Source organism: Thamnophis sirtalis, unplaced genomic scaffold, assembly GCF_051295495.1.
Source record: "Thamnophis sirtalis isolate CommonGarterSnake01/CBP01778 unplaced genomic scaffold, rThaSir2_p1.2 scaffold_10, whole genome shotgun sequence".
Lineage (NCBI taxonomy): Eukaryota > Metazoa > Chordata > Lepidosauria > Squamata > Natricidae > Thamnophis > Thamnophis sirtalis.
The window spans coordinates 19,022,548-19,044,635 of record NW_028261390.1 but is presented as its reverse complement, the minus strand read 5'-3'; the positions used below and the strand labels follow the sequence as shown (position 1 = coordinate 19,044,635).

Genomic DNA, 22,088 nt, shown 5'->3' with positions numbered 1-22,088 from the left:
TGTATTTGTGCTGATAAATAAATAAAGGGAGAGTAGTATAGATAGTATATATATATATATATATATATATATATATATGTATATGTATATGTATATGTATATGTATATGTATATGTATATGTATATGTATATGTATATGTATATGTATATGTATATGTATATGTATATGTATATGTATATGTATAGTATATATATATTTGAATAAAAAGTTCCTTGAATCTTGATATTTCTAACTATGGCTTTAAAAACTTAAATTGGCTATTAAAAAAATAACAAATTATTTGGCTTTATCTGTGGTTTACACAATTACAATTGTGTAATTACAATTACACTTTTAGAAAATAAATTATTATATCTATTCATTTTGCTTATAAAGCCTTTACAATTTCTTTCATTGGGAAGCATATAAACCTTCCCAAGGGAGCTCAAGAAAGGAGTGGAATAAACTCATCTTGTTCTAAATGCCTTATCATTCACATTCTAGTTCACAAACTTTTTAATATTGGTCTAGGAATTCTTTTATTCCTTACTTCTCCAGTTCTTCAAGTACAAATCTAGTTTCAAATATCCTTTCTTCCTTCTTTAACTTCTGACTTAAATCCTGAAGTTTATGTAGCTGTATCCTTATCTGTGGACAGTAGCGTTTTGGTTTTTTCTTTACCATTACCATTATTCCAGGATTTATTTTTCACAGATCACTTCTCCACTTTTACGAACCATATTTCTATGGTTGAATAGAAAAGAATTTTGTACCTAAAGCAACACTGCCATTTTTTTACCTTTTATAATGAACCCCCATTGGCATGATACAAAAAGATAAGGATGTGATAATTTCCAAATCAGCATAGTTGCCTAAACACCCACATAAAATTAGGAAATAGCCTGATTTGCGCACTGTGTGTGTGTGTTTGTGTATCCCCAAAGATGCTGCAGCAGGAACCTTCAGTGCTCCAGTCAAGCTATTTTCTAATCTTATTTAATTTTATATATCAGATTTATAGGCTGCCCACCTTACCTCAAAGTAACTCTGGGTAGAATTATGCCTTTCAGCTGTAAATGCAACACTATAATAATGTAAAAATGTGGAGGCTTCTTTGTGATATTGCAGTGTTCCTTTCCTGTGACCCTCTCCCATCCCCATAAATGTCTCTGGTTACTTGACATAACTGCAGAGAATGCCACAAATCAGTAATAATTACCTGCCCATTCTTGTGTTGTTTTATGTTATCTTGTTACTTGTATAAATGTCAAGCATAAAAAAGGATATTTTCTATATTTTATATTTTTAGAGGACTGTTAACAAAATCTATTTCTTCTGATAGAGAGAAAAGCAGTAACATTTGCAAAGGCCATGAAAATAGTTTATACTCCAAAGTTACTAAATAATGTGAAATTCCTTTTGTTTTCTACAGCTTGGTCTTTTTTCTAAAACTTCCTTTTTCTTTCAATAATAAACCTTGTTTCAAACATGTATTTTAAAGATTACAGACTATTTTATGCTACATATGGGGATTTTTTTCCATCTCTAAATGCAATCTTGTTTAAAATTAATCAGGCACAGGTAATTTGATAGTTAGTTGACTGAACATTATCAGTGTAATTTCTCATTGTTGACATGGATCATTTGCCATAAAGATATCCAACTCAGAAGTCAAACATTTTCATGTTTTTCTTTCAGTCATTAAAATCTGATCTTGAACTAGTGCTCTGTAATAATTCGTTATGTATATATTTTCAGGTGATTGAGAACTATGTTCAAATTCTATGTACAAACATTTAGATAGATTCATTTTCATGTATGGTCTGAGACACAGGACAAAAATAAACATTTTTCTGAGTATTTTTGATAAAAAATTCAAGGAGGACAGAATCATTTGATCAGGAACTGGTACATATATTACATTAGAATAATAGAAATACAAAGTTTAAAGGTCTTGGAGGTTGGAGGTCTTCTAATTGGAGATCTTGGAAGTCTTCTAATCCAACACTTGGAAGTCTTCTAATCCAACCCACTGCTCAGGCAGGAAACCCTATATTATTTATATCCAATCCATCCAATATATGTCCAATCTCTTCTAAAACTGTAAGCTAGATGCCTTATACATTACATATTCATGTAATGTGCAAAGCAGCTAGTTCTATGCTTCTTCCCAGTTAGATCTAGAGAATATCTTTTTCAAAGTATTTATAGTTGATATGCAAGCATTCCCTGAGAAGCCACCTGACAAGATACCTTAGAAATAGATATAAAGAGGTGTCATACAGAAGCAGTAGGCCTCATATAAAATAATTTGTAGGTTACCAATTTTAATTTTTCTATTAAAATTAACCCTTAATGTCAGTTCCTCAAATATATACCACATAGACACAGATGTTTGCAGTGTAAATTGTAGACTATAATATTTTCTCAGTGAAAAGGAAGAGCTAAAGTCGCAACGACACAATGTGCGATCTTGGAGCTCCAAGATCGCAGTTGATACTTTTGCCACTGGACGGTCCTAGGTTTAGACCTAAACCGCCCTGAAGGGACGGTGACAGGGAAGAGTACGTCCTGCTGATCTCAGGGACACCGCAAAGTCCCTGATTGATCCAGGAGAATCTCTTTTTGCCGGCGGCAGAAGTGCAGCCATTGAAGCTGCTGAAGTTGGGACAGCTCCGGAACGGGAGGAAAATAGAAAGAGAAAGTGTGTCCAGCTGGTGAAGAAATATTATTATAAAAGAGACTACCCCAAAAAATTAAAGCTAAATTCAATTTGAAAACAGAAGAGAACAAGCGGCAAAATTAAGCTACATTAGACAATGTGTTATCCTTTTTTTAAAACAAATCTTTTATGGATGGAACTTTTGCAAATGTTTCCTATTCTTTAAATTGAATGAATTAGTTTTTCTTCTTCTACTTTTTATATTCTTTTTTAATAACTATGGATTAAAATCTTTTTCCTTATTTTTATAATGCTGGATTGGATGGGTTGTTGTTTTTTGCTCCGTTTAAGAATTTTGTTTTCTTTAAGCCTGGAATATAAAGAAGATATAAAAGGAATACAAAGAGGGCTGTAATAACAGAGGGAAGGAAGTAACACTGCCACTTAGAGGCTGGAGGCTTGGAAGGCTTGGAAATATTGTCTTTTCTTTTTTTCTCTTTGATTATTTGACTTTGCATTTCAAGGTTCCTCAGCTTGTTTACAGAGAGTGCTAGTGAGAAGAGCATAGGTTGTTTATATAGGTGCTCTTCAGGAGCTTTATTGGCAGCTGGAGTGGAGTGAAAACAAAGCCTTGTCTTGAAAGATTATAAATGAACTTGCTTTAAATTTAATAAAAAGTGTTGAATGCCAGAGTGGCAGTGTTTACAAGTTGGAAGAATGGTGCAAAATGAAAAAGAAACCTTAACATTGCAAAAGATTATGTTTGAAATTCAAAAATTATTAGAAGTAACGGAGAAAATTGAGAAGAGATTGGAGAACATAGATCGTAGAACAGTAAAATTTGATGGAAAAATTGAGGATGTTCATCAAATGAAGAAAGTGGAGGTCAGAGTTCTAAAAACTGAAGGAAAAAATAAAGAGACAAGAAAATTGTTGATACTGACAGTGAACCGAGCATGGTTGGAAATGGAAAGAGTGGAATATGGAAAGGGGAGATAGATGGACTGGAGCTCTACACCAGATTTCAAAGTATAGAAGAAGAAAAGAGAAAAGAGAGAAGAATTGATGGAACTAAGGAGAGAATTTTTGTCAGAAGCACTAGTGATAACCAAAGATAAGCTGATAGAAGAAGCAGATGGGGGGGGTTCAAGCTTATACAAAATATGCAATAAGCAATAAGTTGCGAAGAGAAGTCCATACAAAACTTACTAAGGAAATAACCAGAATACTAATGTCACAAATGGCAAGACTGCACTATTACTGGAAAGACACAGGTTGATGTAATGAAAGCTTATAACAAAAAATTAAGTCAAATTTAGTTAAATTTAGAGCATTATGTATAAAATGAAGTGATAATGGATATAGTTAAATAATTGATTGATAATGATAATAATGCATATATATGTATTGGTTTGATAAGAGGAAATTTGATATAAATTGCAAATGGTGACTACGAAAGGAGGTTTAGAAACTCTGTTATTAAATATAACCAATTTTTATTCAGAACATGTTATAAAGATGTAATGTTACTGGATGATATTGGGAAGAGCTAATGGAATGCCATTATGTGATTTTGCTTTAAATCTGGAATATTTTATATAAAAGGATGTAAAAACAATTATAGTCAAATGAAGTTTGAGATATGATGATAGTAATATATATAAATATATTTAATTTAAAATATATGATTTGATATGAATTGTAGGTGATGAGTGGAAGGGATGCACGGAAGTTTTTGTAACCAATCAAAACACTTTCTACAATTTGTAATGGAAGATGGTTTATGGATTTTCTCTGTGTTTATTCAAAAATAAAAAAAATCTTTGTAAAAATATTTTTTCAGTGGCAGTTTAGTATACATTTTTATTAAAATAAAGACATAAATGGAATGGGAAAATATTTCAAAAAGCAGGGGAAAGCATTCTGAGAATCAATAGAACTGTATATGTTTTAGTATTATTTAATATATAATTTAACTGCATATAACCCAAGTGGAAAGATAATAACTCTATTCTAAAGTGTTCTAACTTGCAGTTTTAAATTAAAATTTAAAAGTGACAGCTTATATCATAGAACCATTGCAGACAATTATTTGTATCTTGTAAAAGAATAAAAATAATTCAAAGCCTAAATCCAGGTTGTAATAAACAGAGAAAGCATATAGCTGAGGTAATTTTTGCACACATGAACTATATTAAAATAAAATTATAGGATTATGGGGAATGACTTGTGGAAGATGAAATGTATTTGTTGTGGGTTCTTGAAGTTCAGGTATTATTCTAAAATAATTTAAAAATTATTTTTTTTCTTTTTTTTTCTCCTTATAGGAGCCACAGCTGCAGCTCGAAAAGAGGTTATACGGAACAAGATCCGGGCGATAGGGAAAATGGCTCGAGTGTTTTCTGTACTGAGGTAGGGCTTCTGTGTATTTTAGAAATTATTGTTCATTCCCTCCTTAGCAAAATAACAATAGTAATAGCACTTATTACACTGCTTTATTGTGCTTTACAATAGCAGTCCCAACCTTTGTGATTTGGCAGCCCAGTTGGGTGGGGGAGATGGGAACGGGGCCACACAATGGGTGGGCCAGTGCGTGCATGTGTGCCTGCGGATCAGCATGCATGCAAGCGAGTGTCCAGCAGCCTGCCACATGCACACTCCAGTCAGCCTCTCACATGGCCTAGTTTCGAATAGGCCATGGCCCGGTAGAGTTCTGAGTACCAGGAGTTGTGTACCCTTGATTTGAAGTATTCTTTAAACTGTTTACAGAGTCAGCATATTGCCCCCAACAAGCTGGGTCCTCATTTTACCAACCTCAGAAGGATGAAAGACTGAGTCAACCTTGAGCCATTCAGGGATGAACTCCTGGGAGGGGGCAGAGCCAGCCTGCATTCTAACCAATAGTCCACCATGGCTCCAAAACAAAACAAAAAAAAAAGACATTTCCATGCATTCCCTCAGGGTTTTACCCGATCAACTTCATTAAAAAAAGGAAATTACCTTCTGCCAGTTGTATGTTCACAATACAGATAGGTCATATAAACTCTGAATAGACATACAGGTAGGCTTTGATTTGAAACCATTCATCTAGTGATCATTTGAAATTACAACGGCATTTCAAAATGAAAAAGTGACTCATGACTGTTTTTCGCACTGGATTTTTAGAATATTTATTTAATTTTTCACAATGTTTTTCACTATGATCATGTGATCAGAATTCATGTACTTGGCAACTGGCTCATATTTATGACAATTGCAGTGCCCTGGAGTTATGTGATCACCTTTTGAGACCTTCTGACAAGCAAAATCAATGGGGAAGCCAGATTCATTTAACAACCATATTCCTAACTTAACAACCACCATGATTCACTTAACAACTATAGCAAGAAATGTAATAAAATGGGCCAAAATTGAACAGCTGTCTCACTTAGCAACATAAATGTTGAGCTCAATTGTGTTTGTAAGTTGGAAGGCTAACTGTAGTTTGCCATCTCAGAATTTTTATATATTGCAAGCTTTAGAACAATCCAGATAGCAATAGCCCTTAGACTTGTACACCCACTCCATCGTGCTTTAGAACATTCTCTAAGTGGTTTACAGAGTCTGCATATTCCCCCCAACAATCTGGGTCCTCATTTTACCGACATCAGAAGGATGGAAGGCTGAGTCAACCTTGAACCTGGTGAGATTCGATCTGCCAAACTGCTGGCAGCTGGTGATCAACAGAAGTAGCCTGCAGTACTGCACTCTAACCACTGTGCCATATGATCGAACCGCAGAAGTTACTCAAAGACGTTTTGCTGCCTGAAGCCAAAAACACAATCAAATATTCACCCACATAAGTGCGCAAACATGTTTTCGTTTAGAGGCCATTCTGATGGAGATCACTTCTTCCTCCAGGGATTTGGGAGGCCAAAAGGTGTACTGAATGAATTAAGTAGAGCCTTGTTGAAATATTGCCAGTGTTGTGGTGAATAGAACTGAGTGAACACCCCATGTATGTGAAGGCCTGCACTGTGTATGGCATTGCTTTAATTTCCTATAGTTTTACCATAAGTGGAAAAGTTCTAAACAATGAAGTCCAGTTCCCTGGTAGTTGGTAAGCATTAGAAATCTTTTCCTGGAAGCTATTTTGAAGACAGAAAAGACAGTTGGAAATACAAGAAAAGAATGGTTTCCCCCCTTCATCCTTTTGCTTCCAACATTATCTTTGATTTGCTTCAGCAGTCCTCAGAATGTTGACTCCAAAAGATTATTTGTATAGTATAGTAATAATAATAGTTATAGTATAGCATAGCATAGCATAGCATAGCCTTTATTATCATTGTTAATCATGTATACAATGAAATTGGTTTTAGCCTCACTGGTGCAATCCATGACAAAAAAATACAAACAACATAAATAGTATAAAGAATAATCCCTATGCAAGTAATTAGGAAAAAGAAAAAGAAAAACTAGTTATACATGTGCATGGAGTGATTGTGGTTGTTTTTAAGAGTCTGACAGCCCAAGGAGAGAAACTATTCCTGAACTTTCAGCAGACGAAATGGTGGTATATCATTTATATAGAGCCAGGGTGGTATAGTGGTTAAGACATTAGGCTATGAACTGGGAGATTATGAGTTCTAGTCCCACTTTAGGCATGAAGCCACCTGGGTGATCTTGGGCCAGTCACTTTTTCTACGCCCTAGCAGTGGTAAGTCACCTCTGAAAACCCTTGCCAAGAAGGGACTTGTCCAAGCAGTCGCTGAAAACCAGTCAAAATTGAATGGAAGAAAAAAAAAGTGTGATATGAACATTCACCAGTATAATGATGTGGTTAATAATCAGGTGTTCTTACCTTCTTTCTTTTAAAAAAAGTGCTTTTACTATCTAAACTCTCCTCATTTTTAGATGAAATTGTCTCTTTACCAAGATGGACTTGAGATTTATAATCACTTAGACCAGGGGTCTTCAACCTTGGCAACTTTAAGACTTGTGGATTTCAATTCCCAGTATTCCTGGCTGAGGAATACTGGGAATTGAAGTCCACAAGTCTTAAAGTTGCCAAGGTTGGAGAGCCCTGACTCAGACAGTATAGGGGTATACAATATGTCATAGCTCCTGGGCCTGTATTAGTGGGGATTTTGTTCTGCTTACTATACATGTTCCTGCTTTTTAACTCAAAAGACTGGCGTCCAAAGCAGCTTGCTGCAATTAAAAAAGGTGTAAGAACAGAAGTGTTCTTCAAGTGTTAGAAGGGGCCCAGCTGTACAACCTGTTTCCTCTGATTGTGTCTGTTGCTAGCCACCGCTGACGTCTCATTCTGTTCCTATCAGGGAAGAGAGTGAGAGTGTCCTGACACTGAAAGGGTTGACCCCAACAGGAATGCTGCCCAGCGGGGTGCTCTCTGGAGGAAAACAAACTCTACAAAGCGGTAAGTGCTTTTGCACATGTATACTGTGATAGACCTAAATTTCTCATCCTCTTTCCATTATAACAATATGGTTATTTTCAAGAGAGAAAGAATTGAGGGAAAGACCACATAGCTGGAACGTAGTTCCCAAAATTGGGTTTCTCACACACACACGTACACATACACACACATACACACACAGGACAAGTCTAAATTCCAAACCAGTTTCATCCCGCTTGATATTATTTAGAAGAAAAATAGATTATTTCTTAATTTCCGGAAAGGAATCTCTTGTAGAAGGAGCACAACAATCTTGGGGGAAAGTATGTCTAATTCATATCTGTGCTGGCTTCCTAAAATTCATCTGCCTTATAGTATAGCTAAATGCCTGCGGAGCATTTAAGTATAGTATAGCTAAATGCCTGGGAAGCATTTCAAACCAAACCAGGCTCTTTCCCTAATCTACTACGTAATGGTTTGAACAGCAAGAATGTAACTCTGCACCCATTTAAGAGACTGAGTACAAAGTGGGACCGAGTGCTCAATTTATAAATGCAGAGATATTCCCCTTGTACATGAGTACATCTGGGTAATATTGTTAATAACTTGCATAATTCTGAAAAACTTTCCTTCCCATAAGCAAGCGCACACATGGAGTCCTCAACCTAGTGGGATGCTGACAGGAAGTTCTGTCCCTATTGGCTTGTCTGGCTGGCCTAGCTATCATTGTTACCTTCCCAGCAGACAGTGTTTGCAGTGCATATGTGATAAGCACTGTATTGTGAGAAAGTTAAAACAGGTATGTGAGCAAGGCCAACGAGAGAACAGTATTCTGTTCTGTGGTTCCACTTAGTATTCCACTTAGGCTTGCTGCTGTTGATGTTTCTTTCCTGCAGCAATGCTAAACAGAAAGTCAAGTCTATATGACTGGTATAGTGAGCACATTATCTAGTTCCATTTAACTGCTTCCCAATAGGCTGGGGTTTCTTTTAGCCCCACGTTTAGCATAATGGCTGAGCCTATTGTGGTTTCATAAACACAAGAAGCAGATTGGGGAACAAAGTTTCAGGAATACTGATATTTTGGGGGAAGAAAGCTCAATACAGCGATACAGATCATCCCTTTCTCCTTCCACAGCAAAATGCTACCTTCCAATGCTGCCTTCCCTCCTCCCACCCCACAGTGTGCCTTTATTTTTATATTTCTTCAAGGAAATCTGCACATTTGAATTGGAATCCAGGTTTCCTTCATAGGTAAAAATCTAATGGCAAATCTAGTGATTAATAAATCACAAATTCATACATGGGGAAGTCAAACACGAACTTGAGAAAGCATTCATTCATAGACTGTGATTTTGATCTAAATGCAGCAGGAAAGCATTTTTACCCATGACTATATCAAACCATATTTTGTATGAATTACTATGTTATAGAGAATAGCTAGTAGGATAAACTTCTGCAAGTAAGGAGCCACAACCAAATTCATTAATGTATATAACTGTTATTTTGTTATTTGTTTTTAACATATATTTCATGCACCCATGAGTGTCCTACTGTAATTATGATGCAACTTTTAGTAACCATGAGACATGGACATTCGCCTTTCCAATAACTCAGTCTCAGCCTCTAACTTTCCCATTTCTTCTTGGAGTTTCTTCCCTGTACTTTTCCCCTTTTTGTCTCTTTTTCTCTTATCTAGAAGATTCAGGTATTCTGTGGTAAACTCTCTTTTTGGTGGCTTGTGTGTTACACATATTGTAATGTTCTGCTTTGTAAATGCTGCAGTATGACAGAATATTTTTGATACACTGATGCAATTTGTAGTGCCTGGAGGATATTTGACTTTCAGATCATTTGGTCTACCAAAAATGCTGCAGTCCTAGTTAAAGAAGTAAAGTTTCCTTCTGTCACATCATTCAAAAGTCTCATTAAAACTATGCACTGGCAAATACTGCAGTATTAAATCTAGTAGAACATTACTATACCCACCCATTAGTTAATATCTTGCACCATCCATCAAATATACTGAAATTCACATAATTTCTGTTAAGAGCAATTAACAGAAAATATGGGCAATATATTCTGTGAAATGTGCTCATTCTTAGTAGTCATTATTTTCAACATTTCCATGCAATTTAGATCTTGTTGCTCATCTTTGTTCTTTATTTTCCCTCTTTCATGTTGATTATGCATATTTATTTTTATTATTTGATTCTCCTGCCACAACAAAAGGCTGTAGATTCTATGGGGGAACATACCCTTGATGCAATATGACATTTAATGAAATATCACAGATGTCTAATTTAAACATTTCATTCGCAAAAGTGCATTATTCTGATTTGGTCAGACACAGGCATGTTAGACTCAACTGGTTATCCAAGGAAATTCAAGCTAACAAGAATATTTGTAATTTCCGCTTGTATATTCTTAAGCCCAGTTTTAAAAAGGCAAATTTTAAATCTGTGTTACACTACCAACAACTATGAAACGGCCTGTTTTCCAATATTTTAGTTCCATTCAAGAATGTACATATAGATACATATAGAACATAGAATTCTAACATTCGTTAGAACTTCAACCATTTATGGATTACGTCAAAATATGATCAGTGCATTCAAAAATAATAAGAAATACGTTAAACAAAATGTTGGACACTGGTGTAAGTATATAGAGAATGAACAGAAAATGGGGGGAAAGATGCTCACCAAAGTTTACAAATAGCATATTCCTTTAAAAAAAACCTGCTATTAAATCCAACTTTCCACAACCCTATGTCCTTTGAATGCATTGGAATTCAACTCCCAATTTACTGAGACTAATGGGAGATGAAATCCAAGGCATTTTCAAGGTTACCAAGAAGTGGAATTGAGAGGAAATGCTGTTTCAGCAATGGTGGTGATTTCTTCTGCCTGCTTAAAGTTTTGTTTTCTCTATATGGCGCTCCTCTGTTTAACTTGCCCCATTAAATACGGCAATTGTTCTTGTCCTAAATTGACTGAATCATTGGAACTTCCAATGTATATTCTATTTAGCCACTGTGGTCATTTTCAAATACCTGATCACATGCTTCTTCACCACCCCCTGCAAAAAGGAAACAAGAAATCTATTGCCTGCAAGTTACAATACCTGTGTTTGTTTCTGTATGTGGCCTTTTGTGTTGTCTTCTGTGTCAAAATCCAGCACTTACAGTAACCTTTAAGTGTACTAGCTCCTTTGCTATTCACTGACTTGTTCTGAGAGTTAAATCCTCTGCTCATTTTTCTCATTCATTTTGCTACCCCTTTCTTCTCTTCAGCTACTGTTGAGGCTATTGAGGCTGATGAAGGTAAATTGGCCAGATCCCTTTCTGTTGTGTTTACAACAGATAAGGGCTCTGCTGGGTGTATTCATTTTTTGCTGTAGCTTGTATAGAGTGTGTGGGTGTTGAGCTAACAATTGTGGCTCAGTATTAACCTAAGTTTACTTGCTTTAAAGGGGAAAGTGTTTCTTTTGTTGTTGGTGTTGTTTCTTAAAAGTTGCAAAAATGTTCTGATATGTGTCCATGAAGCTTCAGATGCTGAATCAGTGTCACAGAAGGATAAGAAAGCTTGCAATCCAATTAAAGTTATTTGGCAAACAAGCAGTTTCTTTGAGGCGACCAATCTGTTCCTCGTGTTCTCTTTAGCGAGCTCCGAAAAAAAGAGTACATAAGTAAAATTGAAAGGAATTTCCCCTGTATTGAAGTCCATAGCAAAGTTAATGGGTCTTCTCTGTAATTCAACACATTTTAAAATACCCTCTGGGGGAAGGGGAAAAAAATCATTAAAACAATGAGAGGATGGTAAGACAGTATTTTTTTTTCAAGCCTTGGGAACTTCCTGTAATTCCGCCCTTAACATCAGCATTATTTTACAGGATTTCTGGCACAAATGAATTACTGTCTCAGAGCAGTTTGAATGCAAAATGTTAAGCCGCCTCTCTTAAGCGTACCTTTCATTTCAACACCTATGAAATTCTGTTAGTCATGCAGTTAAGAGGTCTCCAATTTTTTATGATGACATATGTTCTGTGCAATGAGAAAATTAACATTTCAAATTGTTTTGCAAGATGAGAAGACTCTCTAAAATTCCCCTTTAAAACAAAACAAAACAAACATATTCAGTTGTATTTTGTTCTTGCCCACATAAAAATGTGAGTTTTTCTTAAGGAAAAAAATAAAGTATTAGCTTTCTGGCAAGACGCAATAGTACCATTTTGGCTTCTCCTATCTATTTTTGCTTTTAAGAAAGTTTTTGTTACAGAGGTGGAAAAAGAATCATAGAAATAAGTAAGAGAAAATACAACTGCTTTCTAAATAGCAGTGAGTAAGCTGCTATTTACATTGGAATTCTCTATTCCTGTTGGCAAATTTTACTCTGCAGTGTGCATTCTTGTTGACAGTTTGGCTGTTTTTTTTTTTTCCTGTGATTTGTGTGACTGTGTTGTGTTTCTAGCATTACTCTCAATGTAAACTGCTAATAATCATTGTCTGACCAGCAGCAGAACACATTCTTCAACACTATGATGTATAAATATGTCCTCTTGACATAAAGATTAATTTACAGTATGCTTCCCATTCTGGAAATATACCTTGTTCAGATTAAACTTCTATTTATTATTAGCTTGCACTGTAATGGAAGTTTTACTTCAACACTATTTTATAATGGTTTTCTCCTTATAGAGAATGTGATTATAAATATAGCTTCACCAGTGGCCTCTCCAGGCCACAGGACACCTCCAATAGCAACACACACTGCCAAAGAAATAGACCACTTCTACCTCACTGCCATTCTTCATACACCTGGTTCATAACCGAATGGGTCATAACTGGCAGCCGTATGGTGAACGTTTAAAGGAAATGTTCTGAAGAGTCATTGTTCACCCTTCCCTTAGCTCTGAAACATCTCTGAAATTTGGTAGGCAATGGGTGAGATTATAAATTTGAGTGATATGTGGGAAAAGAGAATGCCAGGAAAAAAGGATATTTTTAGCCCTTTGACAGTTTCTACAAAAGACTATGTTGTCTAAAAGAAGCCAATGTACAAACTTCAAATGTATTGGATTGATATCCAGTACTGTACTGAAATAATATTCCATATGTGAAAAATATGTTCCAGTTTATACTTCATACTGAAGTCTTCCCTGAGAGAACTAGAATCAAATTCATACATATATATATATATGCATGCTTGAAAATTCTTGTTCAAGTAAAGGTATAACAACTTACCCTGTTTCCCCCAAAATAAAAACCCCTTGGATAATAAGACTTTTGAGTGCATGCACTAACATAAGCCCTCCCCAGAAAATAAGCTCCCCCTGAAAATATTGCAACACAGCAGCAGCTATGAGGTAACCACGCTTGCCATCTCCCGCACCTCAAAAATAATAAGACCTCCCTGAAAATAAGGCCAAGTGCTTATTTTGGGGGTCAGCAGAAAATAAGACCCTGTCTTATTTTTGGGGAAACACAGTAATTATTAATGCCTCTTGGACAAGATTTTGTAGCAGTAAACAATTAATAACTTCTTTTTCACTCTTGGTTCTTTAAATCCAATCCATCAGCAATTTGTTGGGATTTTCACAAACTGAATGCCATTTCAGATGGCATAATATGTTGTGGATTTCATCTGACAATGAATAAAAAAACCAACACCACATAATTTGGGAGAGAGGTGTCAATCTTCCAGATCTTTCTGCAGTTCTCATTTCCATGGCTGTGGTGGGCAAAACAATAGGATGAGAGGAGTTCTGCAAAATTTTACCCAAGTTTAATAATACCAGGGACACCTAAATTGAAAATCATCTCAAAATTCAGAAAATAATAGAAAATAGATTTGATTAGTCCAGTGTTTCCCAACCTTGTCAACCTGAAGATGTCCGGACTTCAACTCCCAGAATTCCCCAGCCAGCATTCGCTGGCTGGGGAATTCTGGGAGTTGAAGTCCGGACATCTTCAGATTGCCAAGGTTGGGAAACACTGGATTAGTCAACAGATCAACAAAACTTGGATCTCTTTACACTCTTTCTTTTACGCACATCCATCCAATAATTTTCCCCTGTGTTTTTGTTTGGACTAGCTGGACTCTGTGCATGTTTAAAAAAACTGAACAGAAATAAACATAACCAAACATTTTTGAAATCTAATATGAAACATTTGATTTTAATTTTATTGAAATAAAAAGCAGCATGGAGAATAGCAGCAATTGAAAAGTTAAGCAGTATTAACAGATTGTCTCCCAAAGTTCTCCCCATTTTCATTTTGAAAAGTGGTTTGCATGGAGCCCTTGAAGAGAACAGAAAGTAAGCAGTATCTAGTGAGAGCAATGTGGAACTCAATGCCAGTGCTAAATGGAAGATTCATTCACTTTTTTAAATTCAGTTACCTTCTCTCCTGTTCTTACACTTTCAAAGCTAAGAATGACAAATATGCTAAAACAATTATATTCAGAGTCCATGGCACATTGAACAACCACCATACTTTATAATTGTCTTGGATTGACAGAAGTTTATTTTTTTTTAATAGCACACAATCAGTTCTGCTATGCTGAAAACACTGAAAGTCTTCTGTACAATATAGTAAAAAAAATTCCTTCAGTGATGAATCTTAGGAATACAAGGCAGGTTCCTTAACAATGGGACAGTCATTGTACCACAATAAAGAAATCCAGCTGTTGCGTAGTATGCCACCAACTCAGCAACCCCTTTCTTTTCATTTTTTTAAAAAAAGAAATTCTGTTTGAACAACAGTTAAATGTGGCTTCCGTAATAGTATTGATGTGAATAAAAGGCTTTCTTCTAGATTAATCAGGATCTTTAATAAAAAACCCAATTTTAAAAAGCCTTAAGATTTTTTAAAATCTTGGCTCTAATACAGCAGTTAATAGATGTGAATAATTCCTGCAGGAAGATCAAAAGAATCAATGCTATTTGTAGTTTGGATCAGAGGTGGGTTCCTACCAGTTCGGACCGATTCAGTCAAACCGGTAATGATATGCTGACCTGGGTCGCAGAACCGGCAGCAACTGAGGCTTGCCACGCCCTCGAACAGGTTCCCTGTGGTTGCCACCATCTTTTTTGGGAGTTCTGCGCATGCACAGAAAAATTTCCATTGAACAGTGCATGCCTGTGCATCCAGCATGCAAAGCGCGCGCACGAGCAAACCGGCAGTAACGCTGGCTAGAACCCACCCCTGGTTTATCTTAATAGCGATTGAAAATGTAAACTATTTGTTATATTTTCCCTCTGGATTTTCCATAGAGAGTAGCATAGCAAGCTTGCTCATTTAGGAGTGTGACTATAAAATGATTGGAAGACTCCTCTTTTGAGATCTTAATATTTGTTTTAAAGCCTTTGAAAGTTGCTAAGAATAACAAAATTACTAAATTTCATCCTTTTATTTTAAAGAAATAAAAATAATCTATGAAATCAGCATAAATTCTATCACAAATGAAACCATGAGGACCTTTCAAGAATCTATTAAAGGCAATCCAGTTAAAAAAAAACCCTATCACTTCATTCAAAATATTCTTAAAATCCTCGTTTCAAATTGGTGTTTCAAATTCATACTCACAGTTTATTGTTGTTATCAGACTGAGTTAATCTCCTCAGTGTTAGGACCAAACAGATTTCTTGCTATAATTCCAGCTACCATTATGGAAAGAAATGAAATTTCCTACAGGAAATAAATGTGCTCATCAATTCCTGCCACCACCACCTCACCCCCCAAAGAAAACTCTAGTGAGAATTGGCTTCCAGTTCATAAGAAAATCAATTATAGGTTTTTTTTTTCTCTCTCTCTCTGAACTCTACTTGTCCTGAAAATTGTTCATTTAGCCTAAACTGCAGAACAAAATGCCAGAACTGGATTTTGTTGGGAGCATATTAATCATTCAAGAGACATTGGCTGTTCACCTTTTAGCTGTTTCCAATTACATCCAGAAGCTTTAAATTGCGTTGTCATTATTATTATTTTTCTTCACTTTGAAGGAATTTCTCACTCATTGATCAGTAAGCTGATAGAAAAGCCCAGCCCTTCGTCCCTACTGACTTTCTCTCCCGTTTTGTTTTGTTGTGGCTCTTTTCTTCCCCACTTCCCTTTTTTCTCTTCAGCTATCAAAGGATTCTCGCCACAGCATAAGATCACAAGCTTTGAAGAAGCCAAAGGCTTGGACCGGATCAATGAGAGGATGCCCCCGCGCAGGGATGCCATGCCTTCCGATGCCAACCTGAACTCCATCAACAAGGGGATCTCTTCAGAGACGAACGGCACCGACAGCAATGGCAGTAACAGCAGCAATATCCAGTGACCTATTTTGACTCGCAGGGATATTTTTTTTGTTTTTGAGCAGGGCACCGTGGGACTGCTGCTCAACAGCAGTTGGATTTTCTTGCCTCTGACAGTAGCTTACCTGCTCTGGGGCCAGATGTTGGATTCAGTTTACAATATCATCTAAGAAGAGATAGTAAACTTTATTTTGGTGGGGTGGGGGTGGAGGTGGAACACCTCCTTGGACATGCCTTTAAAATGCTTGTAGAGAAATAAACGAAAGCTATTGTTGGTCTATATTGCAAAGTTAGGGGAATGAACATGTTTCCCTATTGCATTGGAAACCTCTAGATATGTTAACTGAAAGGCCTTTTATTATTATGTTACTGGACATGACAACTTTGTCTGATTTCTTACTAACTATTGTACGTTTACAGTTGCAGCACTATACATGGACAACATCCAAACCATTTTTAACAGAGTGATGTACAAACTAAATAAGGAGACTATTTATTGATAATGTTTTGCTACTCTTGTCAGACGACGGCTATCTAAAATGAAACAAAACAAAAAAAAATTAGGCAATCTTTAAAAAGATATATAAAAGAAAAAGAGAATGTTGCAAATTTGTTAAAAATGCCAAAAAAAAGACAATTTAATTTTGTACACATTATGCTTACCTCAGGTTTCTTTAGTGTGCTTGAATACCCTTCTTTAATTATAACATTTACCTTAATTAATTTGGCAGTGAGAAATCTTTTTCATTTATGTTTTTAAGGAAAAAAAACTGGAATAACGATATCCTTTTTTTTCTTTTACTAGTTTCAGTTTATATTTAGGATTATTTTCTTCTTTTCTTTTTTTTCTTTCCTTTTTTTTGGTAAATCAAGTCTTGGTTGTGGCTTGCTGAATTTAAATATTTATGAGTGGTGCATTTTTAAGTATAGTGAACAAGACACCATATTAAGTGCAGTGAAAGCATCTATATTCTGTAAAAAATCTGCCTATGCATGTTTTTTAAGAAAAAAAAATTGGCTGTATAGGCCTGTATGGGACTGTAATGCGCTTAGTGGTCTGACTTATACTGGAAATGTATGTATACTGGCGTACTTTATATTCTCTAAAAAGAAAATGCTAATGCCTTTGAAATTTTGTAATCAAAAAAGCTTTGAAAAAATCTAAGGGGGAGAGTATTCTTAAAAGTTTTTAATATAAGCTTGTCAGTGCACATATAGATGGTTAGCATGTTTAGCAAACCTTGTGAAATTTAAACTAAGTTTGTAGTTACATGTGAAACTAAATGCATGAGAACTGTTAACGTCATGATGAGTTAGTCATTTTGTTACGTTCTGTCATGTGCCACAAAATGTGTGATTTTTTTTCACTTTTTTTCCCTTTATATATCAGTTACGGGTTACAACTGGTTCAGTCTTAAAGGAGGAGGAAAAACCAACAAAACAGTCCACTGATATTTTTTATCAATTGTATAAGTGCCCAAGTAATTCACTACAGCCTACAGCCTTGCCTTTGTAATTTGACTTATGAAATGTTGGCAATCAAAGCATGCACTTGTAACAATGAAAAAAAAAGCATTTTATATTACTACTCAATAAAAATGTGCATGAACCTAGAAGATCTCTTGTTAAATCTCCAGTATGTCATAGTACACATTTAACACTCTGCTCGGGTTTCTTTGTGAATGGAGCAAACTTTTTTATTGCTTGGTTTGTGTGTTACCTGTCCTAGTCCACAAGCTCTCTGGCTTGCCCAAAGGAGTGTCTTTGTTGTCTTTTAAGCTGACTGACAAGTCTTCATATAGGAGGTCCAACACACCAAGAGTGACCTGGTTGAAGAAGCAATAGCAATAGACTTATATACCGCTTCGTAGTGCTTCACAGCCCTCATTAAGCAGTTTACAGAGTTAGCATATTTCCCCCAACAATCTGGGTTCTCATTTTACCGATCTCGGATGAATGGAAGGGTGAGTCAACCTTGAGCTGGTGAGATTTGAACTGCCAAACTGCTGGCAGCCGATGACCAGCAGAAATAGCCTGCAGTACTGCACCACTGTGGCTCAGGGGAAGGATAGTCTGTTGTCAATTGACAATAGGCAATTGCATATCTGGTTTCACAGAGACGCCTTTTAAAATTTCAGGGAACAGAAAGTGGGATCTTCTATTTTCCATGTTTGCTGCTTGTTTATTTATTGAATTTATAATCTGCCTAATAATCCATGTTCAAGTGACATCATTATTAATGTTTATAAATAAAGTAGTATAATGAAATAAATAAATAACATAGGAAACCTAAAACAAATCCATCAAACCCAGGAAAATTCTTTTCAGAATTATCAGTATGCCTATCATTAATTCACAAATGTGAGGTGCATCTTTGTAACAGGAAAAATATGTTTTGTAGTTTAGAAGTTCCCTCATTCTCTCTTACAATAGACTGACCTTTCCAAGTTTTCTTCTTTCCAAGTTCTAAGGGCAGGCAGTGAACTATCTTGTCCATTCTAAGAAGTGAAATCCAAATATTTGGTTCCCATAATGCATGAATACCCTCATTTGGTGAACCCATTATTATTTTCTCCATCTTTATCCCATTCCTGACACACATCCTATTTTGTTGTATTTGTGACAGATATAATCTTCATTTCCTCCAGAATCTCAGTGTGGTTTTCATGGGAGGTCAATTGGGCTGTAAAAAGAAAAGGAATGACACAAAATTAATCATTAAGTCCAAGGTTTAAGGCAGACTTGAACATAGATCTACAGTCTAGTCAAGGCCCATAACCTAATGCCATACTGGCAACCATTTACACAATGAATGTGGTCAATAACTGAATGGATCTCTTTTGTTTGATTGTCTCAATAGATTAATTTGTTACAGCATGCTACATATTGGTTATAATAGCATTTAAACATATATTTCATTTTCTTACATTTTAGGCAATAAGATCGTAAAACCTTTTGTTTTCTATTTAAATGGAACTGGAACCAAGTTTATAGGTTCTATACTATATAATATTTTCATGCACAAAGATTCCAGCTTCAATCTTGATGTACAACTTTAAATTTCATACCAGAGACCATTTGCAACCAATAATTTCATACTTTTCCTTATTACTGCATGGAAGTAGAAAAAGCATAATCCTTTTTGCCTTTGTATTTTTTTACACCTAGCATTTTTTACATCTAACCTAACTCTGACCCCACTAAAACTAGCCCAAGTCCTGCAATTCCTGAATGGAATGAAACCTCTGATGATTTCATAAAACTGGTTGACCAATCTCCCTCAAATCATTATTTTAATATAAACAAAAGTAATGAGATAGGTTCTTCTGGAGTACATATAATAAGCCACAATTTTCTAAGTTGACACATTACACGAGATAGTCCTCAATTTACAACTGCAATTGGCACTGGATTTCCAGTCATAAATTGTTACAGTTTTAAGTCAATGCACCCCACATGACCGGACCCAATGTTATAACATATTTTTCAGCAGTCATTAAGTGAATTAGCATGGTCATTGAGCAAATGTCACAATTCTAAGTATGCAATTCTTCAAATTGGTGTTTTTTGCCAGCAAATTGGCAAAAAAACCATTGAAAATCAGCAAAAATTTGCAAGTTACAATCATGCATGATACGTTTTTAACAGATTAACAGAGTTGGAAGGGACAACCTTCCATGAAACACTGCAACTGGTTGTAAAGGCAAGCCATTTACCAAGTACCTGGAAATGCAATCATTAAATAGAGGGGGACATTTTACAATAGCAGGAAGTGCTATATGGCCCATCATAATTTCAAACAGTTGATAAATGATCAGTCATGTCAAGCACTAACTATGCTCTGTGCTGAAACTGCTGAATTGCATTACAGAAAAGAAGTTTGCATACTTCCTTTCTTGAGAGTGTATTGTAACTGTATTTTAATCCCTTCAAATTTAGGGCAAATTAATTCAGAGTTAATCAGAATCAAATTTACGGCATTCCTTAGTTCCTGCTTTGACTAAATGGCTACATGCCTTCGTGTAAACCAAACTGGCTCTCTAATTCTTTTTAGATGAGTCCGTTCCAAGCCTGCACACACAGCCTTCTCTAACATCCTAGACAAAAAGCTGTGTAATGTTTGCTTGAAAACCTTCAGTAGCCTTGCAGGCTGAATAATTCACATCTTTTAGCTTAATTGTTTAAAAGTTCCCGTAGCCAGGAAATCTCTTCTAATCTTGAGTTACAGATCTCTTTGTGTAAAAGATTTACCTATTGATTCTTGTCCTATCCTCAGATGTTATAGACAACAATCCACACCCACTTACCTATAATGGCCCTTCAAGTATGGAAAAGTGCCATGTCTCCATTTAGCCTTTTCTTCTTTAGGCTAAGTATACCAGTTCTTTTAATCATTCTGTAATCATTCTGTGTTAAGATTTAGCCTCCAAGCCCATTATCATCTTCCTTACACTTCTTCTCTGCATTCTCCAATTCTTCTGTCTTTTTGTATTGTTATGACCAAAACTGGACACAATTCCACGTGTGCTCTAACTCAGTGTTTTTCAACCACTGTGCCGCGGCACACTAGTGTGCCGTGACATAGTGTAAGGTGTGCCGTGGGAGAATTACTTTATATATAGTCAATATAGGAACAGAGTTATTTTTTTTAACATTTTCTAATGGTGGTGTGCCTCGTGATTTTTTTCATGAAAAAAGTGTGCCTTTGCACAAAAAAGGTTGAAAAACACTGCTCTAACTCATGCAGCTTAAAGCAGAACAATCACTTCCCATGATCTTGACACTATACCTACCTCTGTTAATACAATCCAAGATTGCACTGGTTCTTTTTGCAACTGCAGCACACTGTTGGCCCATGCTTAATTTGCAACATACCAGAATGACAAGATACTTCTCACTAGTGCCACTCTTGTATCTTGATCTATTTTCCCAACCTTAAAAGTCTATCAAGATCCTTTCGATTCCCGAGCCTGTCTTCTGAGGTATTACCAATCTTCATCCTTGGTAAAGATGGAATAAGTAAGGGGCTTATTCTTAAAAATAAATAAGGGATGCGGTGGCTCAGTGGCTAGGACGCTGAGCTTGTCGACCAGAAAGGTCGGCAGTTCGGCGGTTCATATCCCTAGTGCTGCATAACAGAGTGAGCTTCAATTACTTGTCCCAGCTTCTGCCAACCTAGCAGTTTAAAAGGACTGTAAAAATGCAAGTAGAAAAATAGGGACCACTTTTTGTGGAAAGGTAACAGAGTTCTGTGCGCCTTTGGTGTTTAGTCATGCTAGCCACATGACCATGGAGTCTTCTTTAGACAGCGCTGGCTCTTTGGCTTTGAAACGGAGATGAGCAACGCCCCCTAGAGTCGGGAACGACTAGCACATATGTGCAAGGGGAACCTTTACCTCTACCAAATTAATTTCTGTTTCGTTTTTTCCAGTTCTCTGTAATAACTTATCACTGAAAAATATCATGACTGAATAGGAGATGCTAAGGTCACACATGTTACAATCACACTTCCTCCTCCTGTATTTTTGGGAATAATGAAATTATGCAGACAGATTCCTGCACAGGAGCATCTGTCACCTTAAGGTACTGAGTGTGCCATTGCTTGATATTTCACACTTTGAATTCTGCAGAAGAGGCACCATAGAGATCTGTAGCATACAGAAAGATAACTGTAGGCACGCTTCCCTGATCACAGAAAACCACAATCTGTAAACTGCTTGAGAAAATTCAGGGCACTATACCATACCCTCA

At 36.0% G+C, this 22,088-nt stretch overlaps 1 protein-coding gene across 5 annotated transcripts in view; it reads left to right on the top strand.

Moving 5' to 3' along the window:
* PPP3CA (protein phosphatase 3 catalytic subunit alpha) overlaps positions 1-17,953 on the top strand; it is a 222,408-nt gene extending 204,455 nt beyond the window's left edge. For 3 of the 5 annotated variants that reach the window (XM_087724153.1, XM_087724152.1, XM_087724154.1), the window contains 4 exons: positions 4,970-5,054; positions 7,961-8,058; positions 11,332-11,361; positions 16,164-17,953. In XM_087724153.1, coding sequence (XP_087580279.1) covers positions 4,970-5,054; positions 7,961-8,058; positions 11,332-11,361; positions 16,164-16,360 — 410 coding nt within the window. In that variant the 3' untranslated portion in view covers positions 16,361-17,953. The remainder of the gene's footprint in view (positions 1-4,969; positions 5,055-7,960; positions 8,059-11,331; positions 11,362-16,163) is intronic. The other 2 variants (XM_087724155.1, XM_087724156.1) reach the window with 1 other exon arrangement.
* The last annotated feature ends 4,135 nt before the right edge of the window (positions 17,954-22,088 follow it).